At 37.4% G+C, this 18,848-nt stretch overlaps 1 protein-coding gene across 7 annotated transcripts in view; it reads right to left on the minus strand.

Annotated features, from left to right (window-relative positions):
* BBS9 (Bardet-Biedl syndrome 9) overlaps positions 1-18,848 on the minus strand; it is a 261,788-nt gene that overhangs the window by 83,840 nt on the left and 159,100 nt on the right. For 4 of the 7 annotated variants that reach the window (XM_061464765.1, XM_061464763.1, XM_061464761.1 and 1 more), the window contains one exon: positions 11,440-11,571. The exons of the other annotated variants lie outside the window; for them this stretch is intronic. In XM_061464765.1, the coding sequence (XP_061320749.1) occupies positions 11,444-11,571 (128 nt within the window). In that variant the 3' untranslated portion in view covers positions 11,440-11,443. The remainder of the gene's footprint in view (positions 1-11,439; positions 11,572-18,848) is intronic. 7 annotated transcript variants of the gene reach the window in all.

Below are 18,848 nucleotides of genomic sequence, written 5' to 3' on the forward strand. Positions count from 1 at the left end.
GGATGTAACAATCAGATGAGGCTTAAAGCAAGCTGCTTCTACTGTATTCCTCTTCATCAACTCACTGAACAAATTTGAAAGGGAAGAAAATGAAAGTCCCAGCACTTTTCTTATAGGGAGGGAACTCTTTGGGTTTCTAGTTCATTGTCCCTCAAATTATGTCAAAGGCAACACAGACAACAAAAAGATCAGCAGGAGAATGAAGTAGTAGTCTCTCAGTCTATTCGAGCATCTCAAAGATGTGGTCCACCTTTCTATTCACTTCAATTTCTTCCAAACAAGACTCCAATACCATCCTTTGCTTAAACACGGAATTCCATGGTCTGTAACAGTCTTTCTTTTAACTTCCTTAGACATACAGAAAATGCAGGATGCTTGGTTGAACACACACATAAAGTCAGAGAAGGCACCCATAATTAGTGACATAAATTAAAACTACATCAGCTCAATTCCCTTCTTTTTAAGCAGAAGCATATAATCAATTGAAAGTCAGTACAACACAAATCTTGCACTAACAACTTAAAAGGTAATTTATCCAAGCATATCTTTAACTCCTACAGAATCAATTTAAATACAAATCACAAATTTGCCATTTTTGTCAAAGAAGCTGTTATTGCAGTAATTGTCAAGGAACATACAGATGTTATAGTCAAACCTCAAGCACATGGCTTCTTGCAAAAGGCGGTAGTGTCAAGGAATGTTTTGACTACACAGCATTTCCTGAATGAATGGGAACATAAGACCTTTTACTAATTAAACTGTAAATATGAAAATACATAAGGTTGATAATAGTTTAGCTTAGGAACAAATAAAAGTAGGAGATTAGATTTCTTTTTCTTTTTAATATTCTACTTAGAATGTCCATTCAGTAATGCATCACATATGCATTAGGGATAAAGGGTAACAAAGTTATACTGTTCACAGCTATAGATGATTTTTCACTGCATGTTTAATACATCAAAAGCACAGTTTTAGCTGCTACAAAAACTCAAAGCCCTTCAGTTGAGTTGCACATGAGCAGGACCACTATTTTCAAGGTAATTCACACTGCTTCGTAAGCAGTTATTAAAAAAAGACTTATCATTTTCCCCAATGGATTTTTATCCTTCAGTACAGTTAATTTTTTTTTCCCCACAGAATAATACTGTATATGACACAGAGTCCTTTAGTGCTTTGTGTCTAAGGCCATAGGCCTACTTTTCAGAGAGCAGATCAGTCAGCCTAAAAACCAAGCCTGAAATAAGACCAAAATAAAAAACAAGACCCACAAGAATTATGCTTCTCAACAGCATTTTAATGGTTTTTACAAGTTTAATTCTGAAGTTGTGCGAGAACTAGCTGGCAAAAAAACCTAAGTACAACTTATCAGGGAGAACACAAGGAAATGTAAGCTATCTTGAGTGATCTCAACAGCTGCATTTTAAAAACAGAATCAGGACTGCAAACACATAAACTCTGATGAAAACACTGATTTATTTTTAAGTATGTTGTACTTGGAAAATCATTATAAACCAAAACAAGGCAAAGCTCAAGCAATGGAAAAGAAGCTAAAAGAAATCCATATGGGCTTCATCTTTTCACATTTTTTTCCCCAAACAAATCCTGCTGCCCTCACTGCTCTTTTCTGTACCACAAACTGTATTCCCTCCCTCTCTCTTACTCATGCCACCTTCAGTACAGAACTCAAGAGTTCCTAGTCTCTCTCCTTCCCTCCCTTAGAACTAATTAACCACCCGCTTGTCATTCAGATCCTTCTCAAAAATTCCTTTCTCAAACACATTTTCTGCAACAACACTCCACAGCCATGCATTTAGGTGTGCATGCAGGACAAACTCAAATCCAGGGGAAATCTGGTCCCTAAGTGCTCTTGTGAAAGTGGATCTGAAAGATCAGGCTGGAAAAATGAGAGAACAACATAGGAGGTTAAATTTATTCTGCATTTGATTCTGCAGATTGGATAGCCAATGAGCTAAAACCTGAATTGGAATTGTGGGAAAGAACTACGTACTCAAGAATCTGTAACTTCAGGGCTGAAACACCCAAGAAGTGGATGTGTGGTTCCAGAATGCAGTCCTGGTCATTTATCTGCATAGCCTGTGGACACAGCAAAGTATCTTCAAAGCAAAGGGTCTAAAAACCCAAAAAGCTGTGTGTAGATCCACTAAGGACAAGTAGGGAATACTGTACTTTACATGTGTTGGAACTTCATCTCTTTATCATGAAAAGCATGATTCCTACCAAGTGTCTCTAGTTGGAGCAGATCAAGAGCAGCAGCTTCTGAAGACAGGCTCCTTAATAAAAATGATTGTCTCTTTGTAAAACTTCCTTCTTGTGTTGAGCTATATATATATAAATACATATAATACTCAGGGAATGCAACTCCAGTAATATCCAGGCACATCCCCACTTACTCAGTTAAAGGAAGTGAAAGTGAGGGGGACTTCTAGTCCAACAGACATGCTTAGTGCACTTAAGGCATCTCTAAGGCTGAAGTAGAGCATGAGCTCAGTATTGTTTTCCTATGATTTTTGTCCACTCCTCTTAAAGTCCCATTTTAAACACCAAAAGGGGTGTTTTAAATCTTGCCTTTAGAAAAGGGACACTGTGAAAGTAATCTCAGTTCAGTACAGCATCATGAAGACTAGGTGATCTAAGAAACAGATAAACTACTGCATATCTGCATTTAAAAAACAAAGATCCAAGTTGTTCTTGAAAAGTAATTATTGTCACATGTATCATTTCATGGTAACAGCAAAGCACTTATATATGTTTAAGATATAAAGACCCAATTATGAAAGGAAAAGTGATCACAAAACTTGAGAGTACAGAACGTTCAATAAAAATAGTCAAACTAAAAAAAAATCCCCAAACCAATAAGAGAAAACATCTTTCCTCAATGAGAAACTCTCTGTGGTATCTCAACTGACATTTATCTGTAACTGCAGTTCCCACCTTCACTACTCATGGCATTGCCTGTGTAAAAACAGCCACATAATGACACAAGCAATAACCTGGTCTGTCGTTTCAGAAAGGAAGAAAATTGAGAAAGACAACAAAGGAAAAGCAATCCCAGTAGCAAGGTGAAGATACAGGGTTTGTAGCTGACAACCTGCTTCTGTTCCTCAGAAGAAAACTCCTTTCCTGCATACTTAGAAAACAGCAACAGAAAACCATGCACAAACTACACTGAGAATACAAAGACCTTCAAATTTTGGCTTAGCACCATACTTATGGGTGATATAAAAGCACCAGGGGATGAGATGGAGAGCCAGTAGGTGCTATATGCTGGGAAGAGCCAAACACTGCACGCAGAGTACTAAGAGACTCTAGCTTCTGCTGAAATAATTTGCAGGCACTCGGGATCATGCCTCTGGTTGTGCACTGCCATCAGTTACACAACACATTCCTGGAACAATCTCAGCATAAATGGGCAAAGCTATGTTTAGTGCAGGACATAATGGGTTATGAATCAGGAGCACTGAAGACAAGAAGCTAGTCTCTTTAAAACAAAAAAAAAATGTATTTCCAACATGTATTAAACACACCAGTAAAACAGTGACTGCAGCTTTGAAAATATCACTGCAACCATTTGTTCCACTTAACATACCACCTGTATGACAGACAACAAAAATATGCGAATACAAACGGAAAGTAAAATTCTACTACGGTTAAATATACCACACAAAGAGACCTTTTCATACAGCATTATCAGCCAAAATGAGAAATGTCAAAAATTGTAACATCAGTGAAGGCCACTAATAAAATTCAATTTCATCATGGCTCAAGCCAGAGGAGACTGCAGTAAAACCTGGGTAAACAACCTTACACTGTGCTGTAGAAAAAAAGTCAGAGAGAGAAAAAACAGTACCATTCCTTATTCTGATGTCTATTTCAATGCAGTAAGAGTTCTTTTTGCAATAAACTGAAGAATCAAATTAACGGGTTTAGTCATCTAACTACCTAGTAGGCAGGTGCAATCAAGTGGCTAGGTTGACTAAATCCCCAACTACAGCTGAGCAATTAAACAGCAGACAGAAATTTGTCCTTACAGAATTGTAAGTCATCTTTCAAAAGCAACCCCTTAGGGGAAGAAGAAGAAGAAAATAAAAGAGTCCCTTGTGCTTTCTCTAAGACTTGCAAAGTAACTGATCCTTAAACTTCACTGCCAGAAGGCTTTTCTGTTAGGATGAAATGTGGAACAAACAAACAAAATAATTTAAAATGAAAAGGACTTGTGGGAGGTACATTAGAAACAGGTATGCTTTTTTCAGTTCCCTTTAATCTCACATATAGTTTTATAATTAGACAGAGCTGATCTGAGTGAGCCAAATTAATCCATAAACCCAATTAAAGCAAAACTTTAATTGAAGTTCCTACTCTCTGGTCTGTGAACCGAGTTTTAAATTACTTTTGCCTATACCAATACACATGTAATATGCTCTCCTTTAAAGCCAGTGGCTTTGTAAAACCATGATTTCATTTTTTGTTAGAAGTCTCTGGACAAGTTCAAACACACGCAGCCATTAACCTGACCAGTGTGGAGACAGAGCAAAAAGAAACCCTCTCTCTTTAACAAGACCCCAAATTTCTGTTAAATCAGAACTATGAAGTTACATGATAGAGCTAATTACCAAGTCAACTTAGTGACCTTTTCCTTCACAGGTCTTTTCCTTTAAACTTCTGCCCATGCAAAGCCTCTGAATCAGTGTAATTTATAGCATGCATCAAGATAACTGAACATGAGATCTAGTATTTTACGTAGAGAAGATAATTTTATCAATGAAGCAGTACACGAGACAAGATAATCTAGATGAAAACAACTGCATCTGCAATTACCATAGGAATTCATTTAAAGCTAAAATAGAATAGCCAGAATTCGAATATTTTAATATGCAGAAGCCAGTGACTGAAATACTGTACTCAAACACAAGTGAAAACTGAACAGAATGTTAGATTAATTCTGTTGCCTCTATCAGTGACATATACTGTGTGCATCTACAATTTACATTTGGAACAGAACTGATATTTTGAACTCATCCCCCACTTTCTGCACTTTGTTTCAAATATCATGGCACAGTCTAAAAGACTACAGATGAGACTCCTTCTAGATGGAGCAACACTAGAAAATGTACCTCAATCACTAATGGAGTCCACTTGACCAAATTAGAGGTAGTCGGAAGTGAAACACCCTGAAATGTAGATAGCATGAACATCAAGCTCTCCACATAAACTGTTTCCTTCCACAAATGTTGGGGGTTTTTCTGCCCTGAATTGTTTAGCTAGCCATTACAAACACTATGTAGACCACAAATTACACTTACTGTTGTATGCACTTTCACTTTAAGTACTGCAGAGTAAACTGTACAAACAGCACCGAACTTGTTACTTATCCCCGTTCTTTGGCATCTGAACTTAAGAGTGTTTACTCTCCATAGCCCCAAGCAAATATCTGCTGAGGCTACAGTTCTACAAACCTAGTAAAAGTAAGCAACACTGATTCTGAAATAGACAAGTGCACTTTCCCAACCCTCACTTTTTAACTTCCCAGTTCCGGCTCAAACATTTTCGTACCTATGCAGAGAAGTCACTTGCATGGCCTGAGAAGTTCCCAAACAAAGACACATTCAGTCATGAATGCCTGAACCTAGATCTTCACCAATGCCATGTGGCCTCCTCCACAGCCTGCAGAAGCACTGAACTGGCATAGGCAGACATCAGGGTAAGCCCCAGAACAGTCGATGGAAAGATACCCATACCTTCACTTATTCTTCAGTTAATTCTTCAGTGGAATCTGCTTTCTCCGCTAACTATCCAGAAGCTTAGGCTGTTAATGTAGGTGGAATGAATGACCAAGCTTGAAACATTTTCAGATCCTGAAATACTTTGAGACCTAAAATTAGCAGTCAAAATATAGCTCTTCATTCCTGATGCATGCTTGGTGTATTTAATTCAAAAGAAACCTTATCAGTGGTAACAATGACCTTGAATATATTGGATATATACCTATATATGATGTGAACATACGGTACACAATAGTAACATACAAAACAACTTAAGAAAATATTATGCCATCTACTTTCTCTATACTGAATAGTGAGGTCAGTGGAACAAAACTCTGACCTTTGGATTCACCGGAGACAGTAGAAAATTGTCTTCCTTTTTTCCCTTTTTAAAATGCTAGGGATCTGACAGGGCTGACCTTTGGAAAAGGCAAAAGCCTGCTTCTTTCCAGTTCTAATAGATTAAGTAAATAACCTGCATATCTGGATAAACATTCCAATTGAATATCAGTAGTTCTACATAAATCTCATACAGATCCAGAGGCGGAACTCAAAGCTACATAGGCAAAACCCTTCAAATAATAAATTATATCTAAAATAACTCAGAAGTTCATTCCAGAAGTGATTTACATGTTCATAATTTAATAAGACAGTTTTGTTTATAAAGTTTTAATGAATGAGATGTAAGATACTGGCAGCTTTGTCTCATTCTACTGCTGTGAGCTCAGTAGAATTAAAGGGACAGAGGTGCGGGGACAGGTATTTCAAGTCATATAAGCATGAGAAACAGGAGTGTCTTACACACATGGTTAGAACTGTTTTCCTTACTATAGCATATGCTTAGCAATTATGCTTGGCTAAACACATTTTCAGGTTTCAAAGGCACCACTTAAACATGCTACAGAGCTCTGCAGATCCTCCAAAGGTGGAAAAGCCCACACTTTCCTATTCACACCCTTCTTCTCTTGGATCAACCCGATCAGTTAGTCAGACAAAACTGCACTACTGTGTTTGGTATTGCATTGATAGTGTTGGTGGTCTTAAACTGCTACTTGTTTTCCTTTCTCTATTCAATAACTACTTTTCAACACATCATCTAAAAGCATGTCAATGAATTGAGACGGCATGAAAGAAAGAATACCAGGTTTGTAACATAGCTCTGCCATAACACACTTGGCTGGGTGGGAGAGTGGGGGAGCAAGCACTTGAAGACAATTTTATGCATTTGGTTACTTAAAAATCATATTTTTAATTTAATTTGTCTTTGGTTTTTGAAAAATATTTCCTTACAATGTTGTTAATCCCCAACTGGCCTAAGATACACCAAAAGCTGCTGTCAGGTATCTGCTACATAGGACAAGATTTAGCCACACTTAAAATGGATTCAGAGTTTGCTCAGCCATTAGAAAAGTGGACTTCATAAATGCTCAATATATTTATCTCTGTATAAACTAATAATCAAATAATTTTAAAGCAGCACAGGCTGATCTACAGCAAAGCTCCTCTAACTGCAACATGACAGACTGATTCTGATCTTACTTGAACTGATTTCTACCCTTAAATGAAATTAATATGCCCAACACAAGTTCAGTAAGAGAAAAGATTTAAGCCTAATGCACAACTACCTTCCAGCACTAATGCTTGAAGCATCAAAAGAGCTGCCAAATCAGCTCGCTTATCACTGTTCCACTGTCAGCATTTTTCTGTTCCTTCAGCAAAAGTGAGCTGATTTCCAAGACATACCCTTCTCTACTGGTCATAAACCTGTCTTGGAAAACAAAGCAGAATTTTTACAAACTTCTCAAATTCATCTCAATGAGAAAAATTGCCTCAAAAATACTGACTCCAGTTTCTACTGGAATGGCAGGTGAAGTGTCATATCACAGGATGAGTGGATATGAACAGATATGAGTGACAAGCAGATGTTTTCCCGAGAGAAAGGAGATGCGCAAACAAGGGAATGCACCTTGCCTATCCAGAGATTCCTGTGGAAAGTTTTGTGGGTTATTTTACACATCTATACAAAGACAGAAGGTCTCTTGGGATCTCTCTCATCATAAGCCTGTTAAACCCACTTCAAGCAATGCCTGCCAAGAACAGTCTCCCCTGAAACTATTACTTATGACAAAATCAGGCAACATGCATTACTTGATGTGCATTGCAGATTTTAAAACCCATCTCGTTTGCTGTAAAAACAGATTTGCTTTTTGGCATTTCAGAACCAAACGCATCACCATGGTTTTGCAACGAGGACAACAATAAATAACTAGCGAAATCATAGTCCAAAAATCTAAAAGGACTTTAAAACCCTATCTCAGGAACTCAAACCCAATTCCTATTTTTCTGTGGCAGCAGATAATGGCGAGCAAGCACTGATGAAACATCTGCGTTCAAAGAGTTAGCAGAGTATTTCACTACTGCAGATTTAAGGAGGTGAAGGTAGGAGGGGAGCCCCCTCCACCTGCTTTTGTGAAATAAGAACCAAGTACACCTCAAAGCTGGTACAGTGGCAATTACAAACAGAACTACAGGGCAGTCATCAGGAAAACCATCAAAGATGACTACTTTGAGAAGTACTGAAACCACAGGTAATTCAGAGACCAAATAACCCTTGGCAATCATTTGCATTTGAAATAGTGATTTAGGTGGAAAGACTTTATGAGTATTAGAGAACAGTTTATAATACCTAATTTATTCTCTCTTTCTCCATATATATATATATATATATTTAATTCCTATAGGAACCTTATTTTCTTTTCCACAGATTTTTCCCACTGATTTGCAGAAATAAATCTGAAAACATTCTTAGGTTCTCTAGCCGCATCCATACTTAACATTTCATCTGGGTACTTGCTGGCTATTCCTTAACAATTGCATTAGATATCACTGTCGCATCTGTTCTGTGATTCTGTGAATCACCTAGAATCTGATTTAGAAGCAAATAAGTAAAATCAGCTTCACAGCCAAACTTGTGAGTTGTGCTTCTAGAGCTATTTTACCTGATATTTCTGTTGCCTTATTTGTGGCTGTCCATGTGTAAACTCTTGTACCATCTGCTCTTCTGAACAAGTTCAGAGATGTAACCTGGCAGAAGACCATTTTTTGAGCATGAGGAATTAACAGGCAAAGCTCAGTTCTGGACGGAATGGCAAACTTGACGGCCATTGACCTAAACTATTATAGAAACGATCGTGAATTTAAAAGAATGGGCAGTAAATATGGTGTTCTGGGTTCAGCTGTAACAGTTATGGATATAACATATCATATGGATAAGGCAAAATACAGTTTCAGGAAACCATACTGTAATCACTGATGAAATTAATGAAATCTTGCATTCATTTCCAGTATCTTTCTCTACATGTAATACAGTAACTTCTGAGTGCTACGTATGACTGTTCTTTAAAATTCAGGAACATCCTACACTCTGACAACCAGTTACCTAATTCTTCTTCATTAAATTCAGACTACAAAATCACAGAACTGAACATGCAGAGCAGCCACTGTATCTGTACAGGAAATACAGTAGCCCTGATCACCTTTGCCTTTATAATTACCAATAACCATTAACACCTCCTGTATCTCTAGCAAGTATTACAAGCTGAACACTGAGAATAACTTGCCAGGAAGGAAAAAAGACTCCAAGATTGGAGGTGAAAGAAGACTGAACAATGAAAGAAAAAAGTGGGAGCAGAAGGAGAATCACTCCAAAATACAGCTGATCAGCAGAAAAAAAACATATCTCAAATAGAGATCTTAAGGGTTGCCACAGAAGAGGGGGATGTAGTTACTGGAAAAAGAAATCAGCTTGGGCTACATAGTTTATGTTTTCTAGTTTGCCTCAAAGTATACAATACAGGTCTTGATGTTCTACATGATTATAAATAACATACTGAGGATTCAGAAATAAAACAGTGAAATACAAGATGTGACACATTACTTTACATCAGTACTTAATTGCCAGAACTGTACTCCAGAAAGCAAATGAAATTTCATAGAGGATCTTGTGTGCCCCCCCCCTTTTTTTTGTTTTAGTTTAGTCCCAATTATTGCCTTATACTTGGTGTATCAGCTCCTCTGAAAAATCCTTTTAACAAAGGCAAAAGAAAAGAAAGAATGACAATTTAATTTTAGACCATTCCAGATTGATTTCTAGTCCATGCTCAGATGTCTGGAATTCAGCCAGAATAAAAATTGTATTTTAGAGAAAATGAACTAACACAGCCCATGAACAGATTATTATCCTGAAGTTTAGCTGTTATAAATATTCCAAAATGTTAGAACTCCTGCTCAAGGGTTGGCTTAGCTTCATGTTCGTGATGGGAGTCTTGACCTACTCTCCATTTGACGAAACCAGAAAATGCTAAGGAGAACAGAAGAAGCAGCTGTCCTAATATGACATTTCTTTCAGGCTTACAACCAATTTTACTCCAAGAAAGACCAAATACAGTTGATACAGAAAGACCAGAGGGCGTTTTCACTTTGCCTACTATACTCCCTTGTGAGTCCAGTAAGGCTACATATGCTTGGCAGCACATGTGCTTGAGAACTTTATTGGATTAGGTCCTGTGTCCACAATTTTAGAGCTGTGAGAAAATTGCCAGGAAAAAGCATAAATGAGTTCTGGCACAATGGATTGTGAACGCAAGAATGAAGAGGCTCCCCATCATACACAAACCACCTTCCACAGCACAAAAATAAACTGGTATTTCCAGCACTGGTCCATTAGTTAACAGAACTCAGAATAACTTTAAAATTCCACTTCATAAGGCACAGCACACAGTTTAAATAAATCCTTATAACATTCTGGGCTCTTTTCTCAGTGCTGCTATTTTTTGAGGGTCCAAATGTGCTTCAGCTACTGTGGCTGAAAGTCACACAGCAGCATAAGCTTATGTAAGCAGTTGTGGCTTCCCCATTCCCTTCTCTTGTCCTTGAACCAGCACTCATGCTCCTGCAATTACACGGTCAATGATTCAGGAAGCTGATTGAGTCAAAAACTAGGACACAATTTCACATTATATTTAATCATACTTAATTTCATATATTGATGGCCTGCTGCCAAAATGGTTAGTCTCGTTCTCCTCCATGTATTGCGATGCTCATACCAACCTCCTCCACTGCAAAACGTTTCCTTTTAATGGTCTAATTGTAAGACTAAGGTTAAAGAAAAAGCAGCTTTAACCCCATTTGGGGCAAGGTTTCAATCAGTTCAGCTCCCTAAAACTGCCTTAGCACCTGGTCATATAAACAGTAGTGCTGGCACCAGAAAGTGGAGAAACACTTTGGTGGCTGGGGAGAAGATAAAACCGTGGCAACTCTTCTGATTTAGGCCATAACTCATTTGTATACAACCAATCTAGTTTTAAGTTAGCTAACCTAGGTACTGGTAGCGGCACAGCTATGCACAACTTACACTTCCAGGCACATTTTGCAATGTGCACTGAGGAACAGTTGCAGTGAGTGTTTGCTTAATGCTGCTGACAGTGCAGGCCAGATGAAAGCATACACATGTCTTTACTCATGCTTTTCACAGTTAAAAACTTTGCTGGATTATGACTACAGGAGAGAGAACTAAAACCCATGTGATGTGGAACATGTAGTGTATTTTCTATTTTCCTCATTTTCTACTGTGCTATGTTTTTCAGTCCTCTGTTCTTACCTTACTACTTTTTCCTCTTTCCCACCAGCAATGACAGCAGTTCCCAATCTTGAAGTGGCAAGTTGTTAGCACTTGCACGCATGAAAAATAATCCAGTATCTGCTGGAATGTTAAACACACCAAAATAAAGCCCTAAAAGAACAAAATTTTCTCAATAAGCAGAGCCACGAGAGAATTCTAAGTACATACAATCTTGGTATTTTTAACTCCTAACGTTCAACTTAAGGTTTTCTTTAATAGGACCAGAGCTCACATCAGAAATCCAAGTTACAACATTTTGCTAAGGCTACTTTCCAGAAAACAAGCTTTTCTTCTAGTTTTTAAAGCAGTATTCTCTAGGGTGCCAATATATACCTGGAGGATTGCACAGCGCTACAAAGCACATCTCTCTGTCCATGACACTCAGGACACTGAAGACAGATAAGAGATCTAAGATCCGAAATACACTATAATCAGATTCAATTCATTATTAACATGAAGACAAATAAATCAAGAGTTCAAATGTGATTATGTAGTATCTTACTTGCTATCTTACTGGATAGGAGCTATACATTGAGCTGAAAAGTAATCTGGCCTAACTGGAGTCATAAATTTTTTTACTCTGTTTAGGAAATGAGCAAGCTAAGGAACTGCAGGGTTTCTGCTGTGGTTCACCTTGCTCTGTGAGGCAGCATGAGCTGTGAGTAACATGCCACCAATAAAAGCAAATGTGTCCTCACTAAGTGCCACAGTACATTTGTTTTGAGGGTAGCACAAAAGGAGAGAAACCTAGTTGTAACACCACTCCAGGTATCACATCCTGTGCTGCTACACATTTTGGAACATCTGTCTGGTTTTCTCCCTGAAATAGAGACACACTCTGAAAGTCTGTGTTAGGAAATACAAGCTATTTTTCGCATTCACTGTATCTTACGAAAGACCTAAACTTGATTAGCCTCATGCACTGGCATGCTGCTAAAGTATGGGTATAGATTTACTTATGCAATAACATGGTGGGAAGACAAACCACACCAAACAATTCTTTAACAAAGTCATCCAACCACCCTCACTCGGTGTGGTGAACTTGAATCAGTTCTTGAAGCCTAAGTTGTTTTTGAAGCCTAATTTTGTTATCATAACTGATGTGCCCCTTGATCAGAAAACATCAGAAGACCTGCATTCATTTGACCTACAGTCAAATGTACAGTTATTAACTCCTAAATTTTAATTCTCCACTGAAGTTGGAAATATGACACATTCATAGAATCACAGATTGGTCTGGGTTAGAAGGCACCTTAAAGCTCATATGGTTCCAATGCCAGTGCCATAGGCAGGGGCACGTTCCATTAGACCAGACTGCTAATTCAAGCATTATGGACAACATGTGCTGTATCTCACAACCAAGTAAAGAACCAAAAAGAGTTTGTGACAGGCCACCAGCTATGATAGTTGTGATAGCACACAGAGGTAGGGCCCCAAAAGACATTCTTATTAAAAGCAGAATATTGTCTTCTGTGAATTAGACATACCTTGACATTGGGGAATTGTGTCCCCACTCATTCAAAAAACTGCGGAAGAGCTCTTAACACTACCGAATACAACTAGAAATTAAGAGGTTTTACTGTCCATTTCAAGTGACCGGTTTTGAGAACTACAGCCAACATAACTGGCACGGGTACTGCTCCAGCATAGCAAAGTGAGAAGAACTTTTGAGACTACTGGGATCTGGGGTTCAAGCCACTTCTGAGACCTGTCAGCCATAGCATCACAATATCACCTACCTGTACAAACATGGACATCCCATTGCCTCTATAGAAGAGCTCTGAGCTGTACATCCTTGATGGTGCAGTAACATTTTGAATATTTTATTCTAATAATTAAGAGGAAAAAATTGCTGATACCAACTCTGGAAACATTTCAGTACTATTCACAATATTATTTAACTAAGACGATACACTCTGGCATTATATATTATCCGTATAAGCAAAATGCCCATTCCTTGACAATTCAAAGCTCTAGCAATGCTCCAAAGTGGCTAATAATGGCACTGATAATTTCCACAAAATGACCTGGAAAACCTATTTGCAATTCCAGTAACACTCTCCAACAAAGAGCATGTGGGAATGTGCTCCCTCATTTCAGGCATGTCAGCAGTTCTTTAAAAGACAGTCAATGTTTCCATTGAAATCCCTTATTTTTCAAGAGGTTGCAGAGTCACCCTCAGGGAGAAAGAACTGATATTAGCAGTTTCAGGTGTTTTCATGCAATCTGGTATCTCAAAAAACAGTTCATTTCTCTAAAGAAAGTTTCAGCCATTAGCTCATAATATGGATGTCTGCCTTCTGGAACTGGGAGGGGAGAAAGGGGCGCAAGACACTAAAATTATTTCTAAAAGAAGATACTTTGGAAAATAACCTCTAACACCTCACAATGTCTTTTTTTTTTTTCTTTTTTTTTTTCCAGCAAACAGTTCTAAAGACCTAGAGCTAATCTCCCTTTGGTGGCCAATGTTGACAAGCTATAAAGCGAGTCTTGGCATTTTGTGTAACCTGGAAAAAAGACCTGGAAAACCATTTTACAGCCTCATCCTGGATTTAACTAATACTCATCTGATATGTCAAGCACTTACATTAGTATTAACTTTAAGATTCTGAGAAAGTTAGTGAAACAGTTTGAGGACAGAAGTAACCTTTATGATGTGTAATCTGACTTTAATATAAAACTTCAGCCATCCAACTCCATCCCCAAGTTTCTGCATCAGAAAAACTCCATGGAGCACTCAATGAGTTTTGGGGATTCCCTAAAGCTCACAGTGCTGGTTTTCAGCAGTAGAGGAGGTTTTAAATTCGAGTGCTTGGCTCTGGTTTGTGCTATTGAACATCTTCATTTTAATTACCTCTTTATATGATTATTTTTGAAGCTAAAATTCTCCTCTGCCTGTCAACCTTGTTGTCCAAGGGCTTTGAACAACTGACTAGGAATTGATAATATACCTGGCAGCCATTAAATCCTCCTCGATTTTCAGGACTTGGAATGATGAGAGAGCATTCAAATGTTTTGATTCATTTCTCTATCCTTTTATTCTTTTTTTTTTCTCAAAGACTGCCAACAGCATACAGGAGCCATTAACATCTAACACAAATGCACACAAAGAATAAATAGTAGAAAGTAAATTTCATACATACTCTTCCATAATGTCGACAAAGCAGCACAGATATCTGTGCTCTATCTCATTAACCAACAAAGATCAGACAAAAGAAGTGAAGCCAGGAATAATGCACTAATCCAAACAACATGTGAAATTCAAAGCTATCCGCATTCTGGACAAAATGATCATTTCCCCATTAGACAAAAAATTAGGTATAAAAAGTTTATTCAGAAGTCAGCATTAGGTGGGAAAGCAGATACCTTAAGAAACAAGCTTTACTGACTATTCAATGGAAAGGTTTTGCCACAGCTAGAGAAAACAACAGCCAGCGGTTCACAATTACCAGAAACAAAGAACTGGGTGTATCTGCAGTGGTCACTTTAGATGGAAACACTTCTTATGATGGAGGAAATAACTGGTGTGAGAAAACAAAAGCAGTATAAGAAATCTTACAAACACCAGTAAGGAAAACAGCATCAGCCTTCCCCAGCACAGATCAAAAGTAGCAGCAACTACAGAAAAGTAAGACTAGTTTCTGCTCTGCCTATATTTACTAGCAGAAGTTGAGCAAGTGAATGAATCCTAGTGACAGACAATCATCTACTTATCTTAAGTCCATAGTTATGCAAGACAACTGCCAAGGAAATATAAGGAACAATATTTGGTCACATAAAAAGCTTTAAAATTATCTTTTTTTTAGTATTCTTTGCATTGTGCTACAATTCCCCTTTCTTGCACACAAAACCTATTCAGAATTTGTAACAACACGTTTAACTTTGATTTTCAGTTTGTTCCATATTTAGCATGCCACTTCTATGTGCTTCTCATCTTCTAGTATCCATCAGCAGTTTCATTTTCAGGACTTGATAAGAATAAGGAAAGGCGCCTTCATAGATTCCAAAAACTTTGGACATGGCCATGAGTATGTTGTTATACGCTGCATTGCATTTCACTGCTCCACTAACTGCAACAATAGCAATCTTTTGCTAATAATTTTGAGTGTCTTCTCGAATCATAAAACTGCTCTAAACCTTTTTTTTCCATTAAAGTCACTGAAGTTGAGGGCTCTCCCTACCATGACTTGTTCATTTCATACTTTTTTTCTGTGATCTCATAGCAATTTCTGAGACAACCCATGAAACAAACTGGAATTAGTCAGACTTTCTTTGGCCTTTGAAGGAAACATTTTGCAAAACACCACCACAACCACTGGCATGGCGCAAACAGAAGAGATCGATCTCTCTACCTACTGCAGCGGATAATACACATTATGATATACTTGAATCTGCAAATACAAGAACATAAGTAAGACTTCCTACATTCCCACATGTTATATTACATTTCACAGGAGAGGTATGTAAAAACTCCCGCTAAAGAGAAACTGCACTTCATTTGGTATTGACTTAATGAAGGAATTCTCACATTAATCTCTTAAGCTGTACTGCTCTTTAGAAAAATACTCTGTGGAAAAGAAAACCTCCATAAATCTCTTCAGCTCTCCCCAGAAAAATAGGCTTTTTGTAGCCCAGTGATTTTCTTTGCACCTTTTCTTGTGGAAACAATTAGCTTAGCAATTTTAAAGTATTAGGTGGGCCCAGCTGCAGGCTCCTGGTATCTTTCCTATTACATAGCAATGTTGAGACAGAAAGAAACAAGGATCTAGTCTCACAGTGCTACAATACATCAGTGGGAATTACAGAACTGAGCTACTAATAAGGTTATGTCCTGAAGGAGCTTTCACTTACCTTAGGCCATCACAGGTTTCCACATTTTTGAAGGATTCATTTCTAATTCAAGACTCTTCGTTAGCTCAAGGACGAAATATTGTCCTGCAACTGTCTCATAAAAATGCTTGAAACTGAACTCAAATTGTCCGAAGTACATTTACTACTTCAAAAGAGACCCGTTAATTGGTCCTTCAGTGATTTTCAAACAATAAGCCTAAAGTCAGACCTGTTATTCTTATGAGTGGTCTTATGGTCATGAGTGTAGTAACCAGACCTGGGACAAAAGTTCAGGTTCAAAACTGTGGCCATGGACAGCTGAAAAGTGCGTTGCCAACAACACTGATTCATTCGACTGATTGTTTTGAAAGCTCATTATGGGCATGAAATCCTATTCCAGACAGCACGTACATTTTTCCAAAATGATCTTTAGCTTAATTTATACATCTCCCTTTTGTTTAATCTCATGTAGAACTCAGTTACTATTAGCATTGATTTCTGTCCTATTATAATGCCTAACCGAAAAAGTTAATTGCTTGGCCATGTATTTGAAAATACTTTTGCTGTAATTGGCAAGAATATCAGTATCCAAATGATTACCAGTGTAGCAAACAATGATAATTACAATAACAGTAGTAAGGCCATCTGAATCTTCCTTGTGTATGTTGAAAATCTAGTGCAGTTATTAGTCCAATCTATAAATAAAATATGTCTGATCTAGAGCAAACAGAAATCTTTCACAGACATGTTTTGGAGATTATTTAAACATCCTTTAAAACAAGTTGAAGATATGCCTGTTCTCATTTGTGTAGGTAAAAGATAAGATTAAGAACAGTACAGAAATAGAAGACTCAGTTGATTTGGCAACAATTTCAATCCAAAAGTTCTTTACCATCTTACTGTTTGTACAAAGCCAAGTGTTTTAAGAATATTCCTTTCTGAAATCAAACAAATGAAACACTATCACAGAACTTCATCTTGTATTCTTTCACTTTGTGATGAGGTGCTTTACAGCTGGCATTTCACACAGTCGTGTATTCACGTAAATGATGATTCATGAAAAAATGAAGCACACAGCTAAATTTAAATGTGCCACTAGACCTTTAAAGAAAATTAGCTGTTTACTAACAGAGTTGTTTACACAGCCTTGTATAATTAAGCATCTTCGTGGGCTGGAATCTCATGTAGTAGTTCCTAAAATTATCCAGGCATATTAATTGAGTCCAGCAGTCTCTGATTAGAAGAGTAAAGCTGAATGATCCTCTTAAACAGCACCCACCACATCTACATGAACGCTGTCATGCAATGCTGTAGATAAAGTAACAAATACAACAAATAAAAAGTGCTAAGTAAAACTTGCAAGAAAAAATCTGCAGCTGTGCAAAGTCTGGGTGCAACTTTGGAGCACTGTTTGAGAATTTGTCTCAGAATGTCTTGTTTTACTGGAGTTTATATCTCAGCCTCACAGTCATTTATGTATAGCTGCCCATGTATTTAATCAAATGTAACAAGCCAGATGCTTCAAATTAAAGACAGTTAAAAAATCTATTCCAATACATAAATATAAATGCTGAAACTGTTCTTGGTCTTAGATGCGAGGAGTATTAAACTGTGAAAGCTTATTTACTTTTCTAAATATACAAGATGAGAACTTTGAAATCTAATCTTTAAGTCATCTAAATATTTGCATGATAGCAAAATATAAAAACTTCAACTAAAAACAGTGGCAGCACAGTAGCGAGCGCAAATGCTAAACCTTTGGTTCATTTGCTCTCATGAATAGCTCCTCAGAATTATTTGTATTTAAACAATAAATGTAAATATGAGGCCATGTTCTTGGTCGCTTTCTCAAGAAAAGACAATGATTATTCTGAATTAGCATAAAAGTCAGGCAAATATTTCCCTTCAACATTTAGGAGTTCTTTTTTGTTCAAATGGGTCATTTACAGGATAGATTTACAGGATCCTTGGTGGAAAATCCTGCCAGGAAAATCCAGTCTTACAAGTTGTGAGAATTCCAACAGCTGCATGACATGACAATTGACATATCTGACTCCCAGCACTGTAAAATCCAGAATGAGTAAGCAAACTGCAAAGTGGCACCACTCTTCCACCAAAAAAAGAAAAAAAAAACAAAAAAAAAACCCAGCAAAACCCCCACAAAACAACAAAAAAAAAAAAACCGCAGTCATTTTCCAGCCCAATAATTCTTTTATTCATACTAAGTTTTTGTCTACTTTTCCATTAACTTAGTGGAGTTACTCATGATTTACCAGCATAAAACTCTTTACTCATAAAAGAGCAACCAGATCCTTTCTGCCTAAAATATTCAGTAGGAATATTTGTATTCATTAGAAAAATGCGTCTTAGGAAATTTTCTTTCATAGTAAGTAGCATGCAGCAGTAGCACATCAGGAACACAGAATACTTAAAGGGCTATATCCTGATCAATACATAAGTCATTATTTCATCCTAGAGCTCATCACCTGCACAGTTTAATTGTTCAGAGCAAGGTTGTTCACCATATCCCTTAGAGATGTCTCTAGAAAGCCAGCAGG

This window comes from Pezoporus flaviventris, unplaced genomic scaffold, assembly GCF_033815535.1.
Source record: "Pezoporus flaviventris isolate CSIRO_AGI_PZ_B2104156 unplaced genomic scaffold, CSIRO_AGI_Pfla_v1 ptg000037l, whole genome shotgun sequence".
In the NCBI taxonomy this organism is placed as follows: domain Eukaryota; kingdom Metazoa; phylum Chordata; class Aves; order Psittaciformes; family Psittacidae; genus Pezoporus; species Pezoporus flaviventris.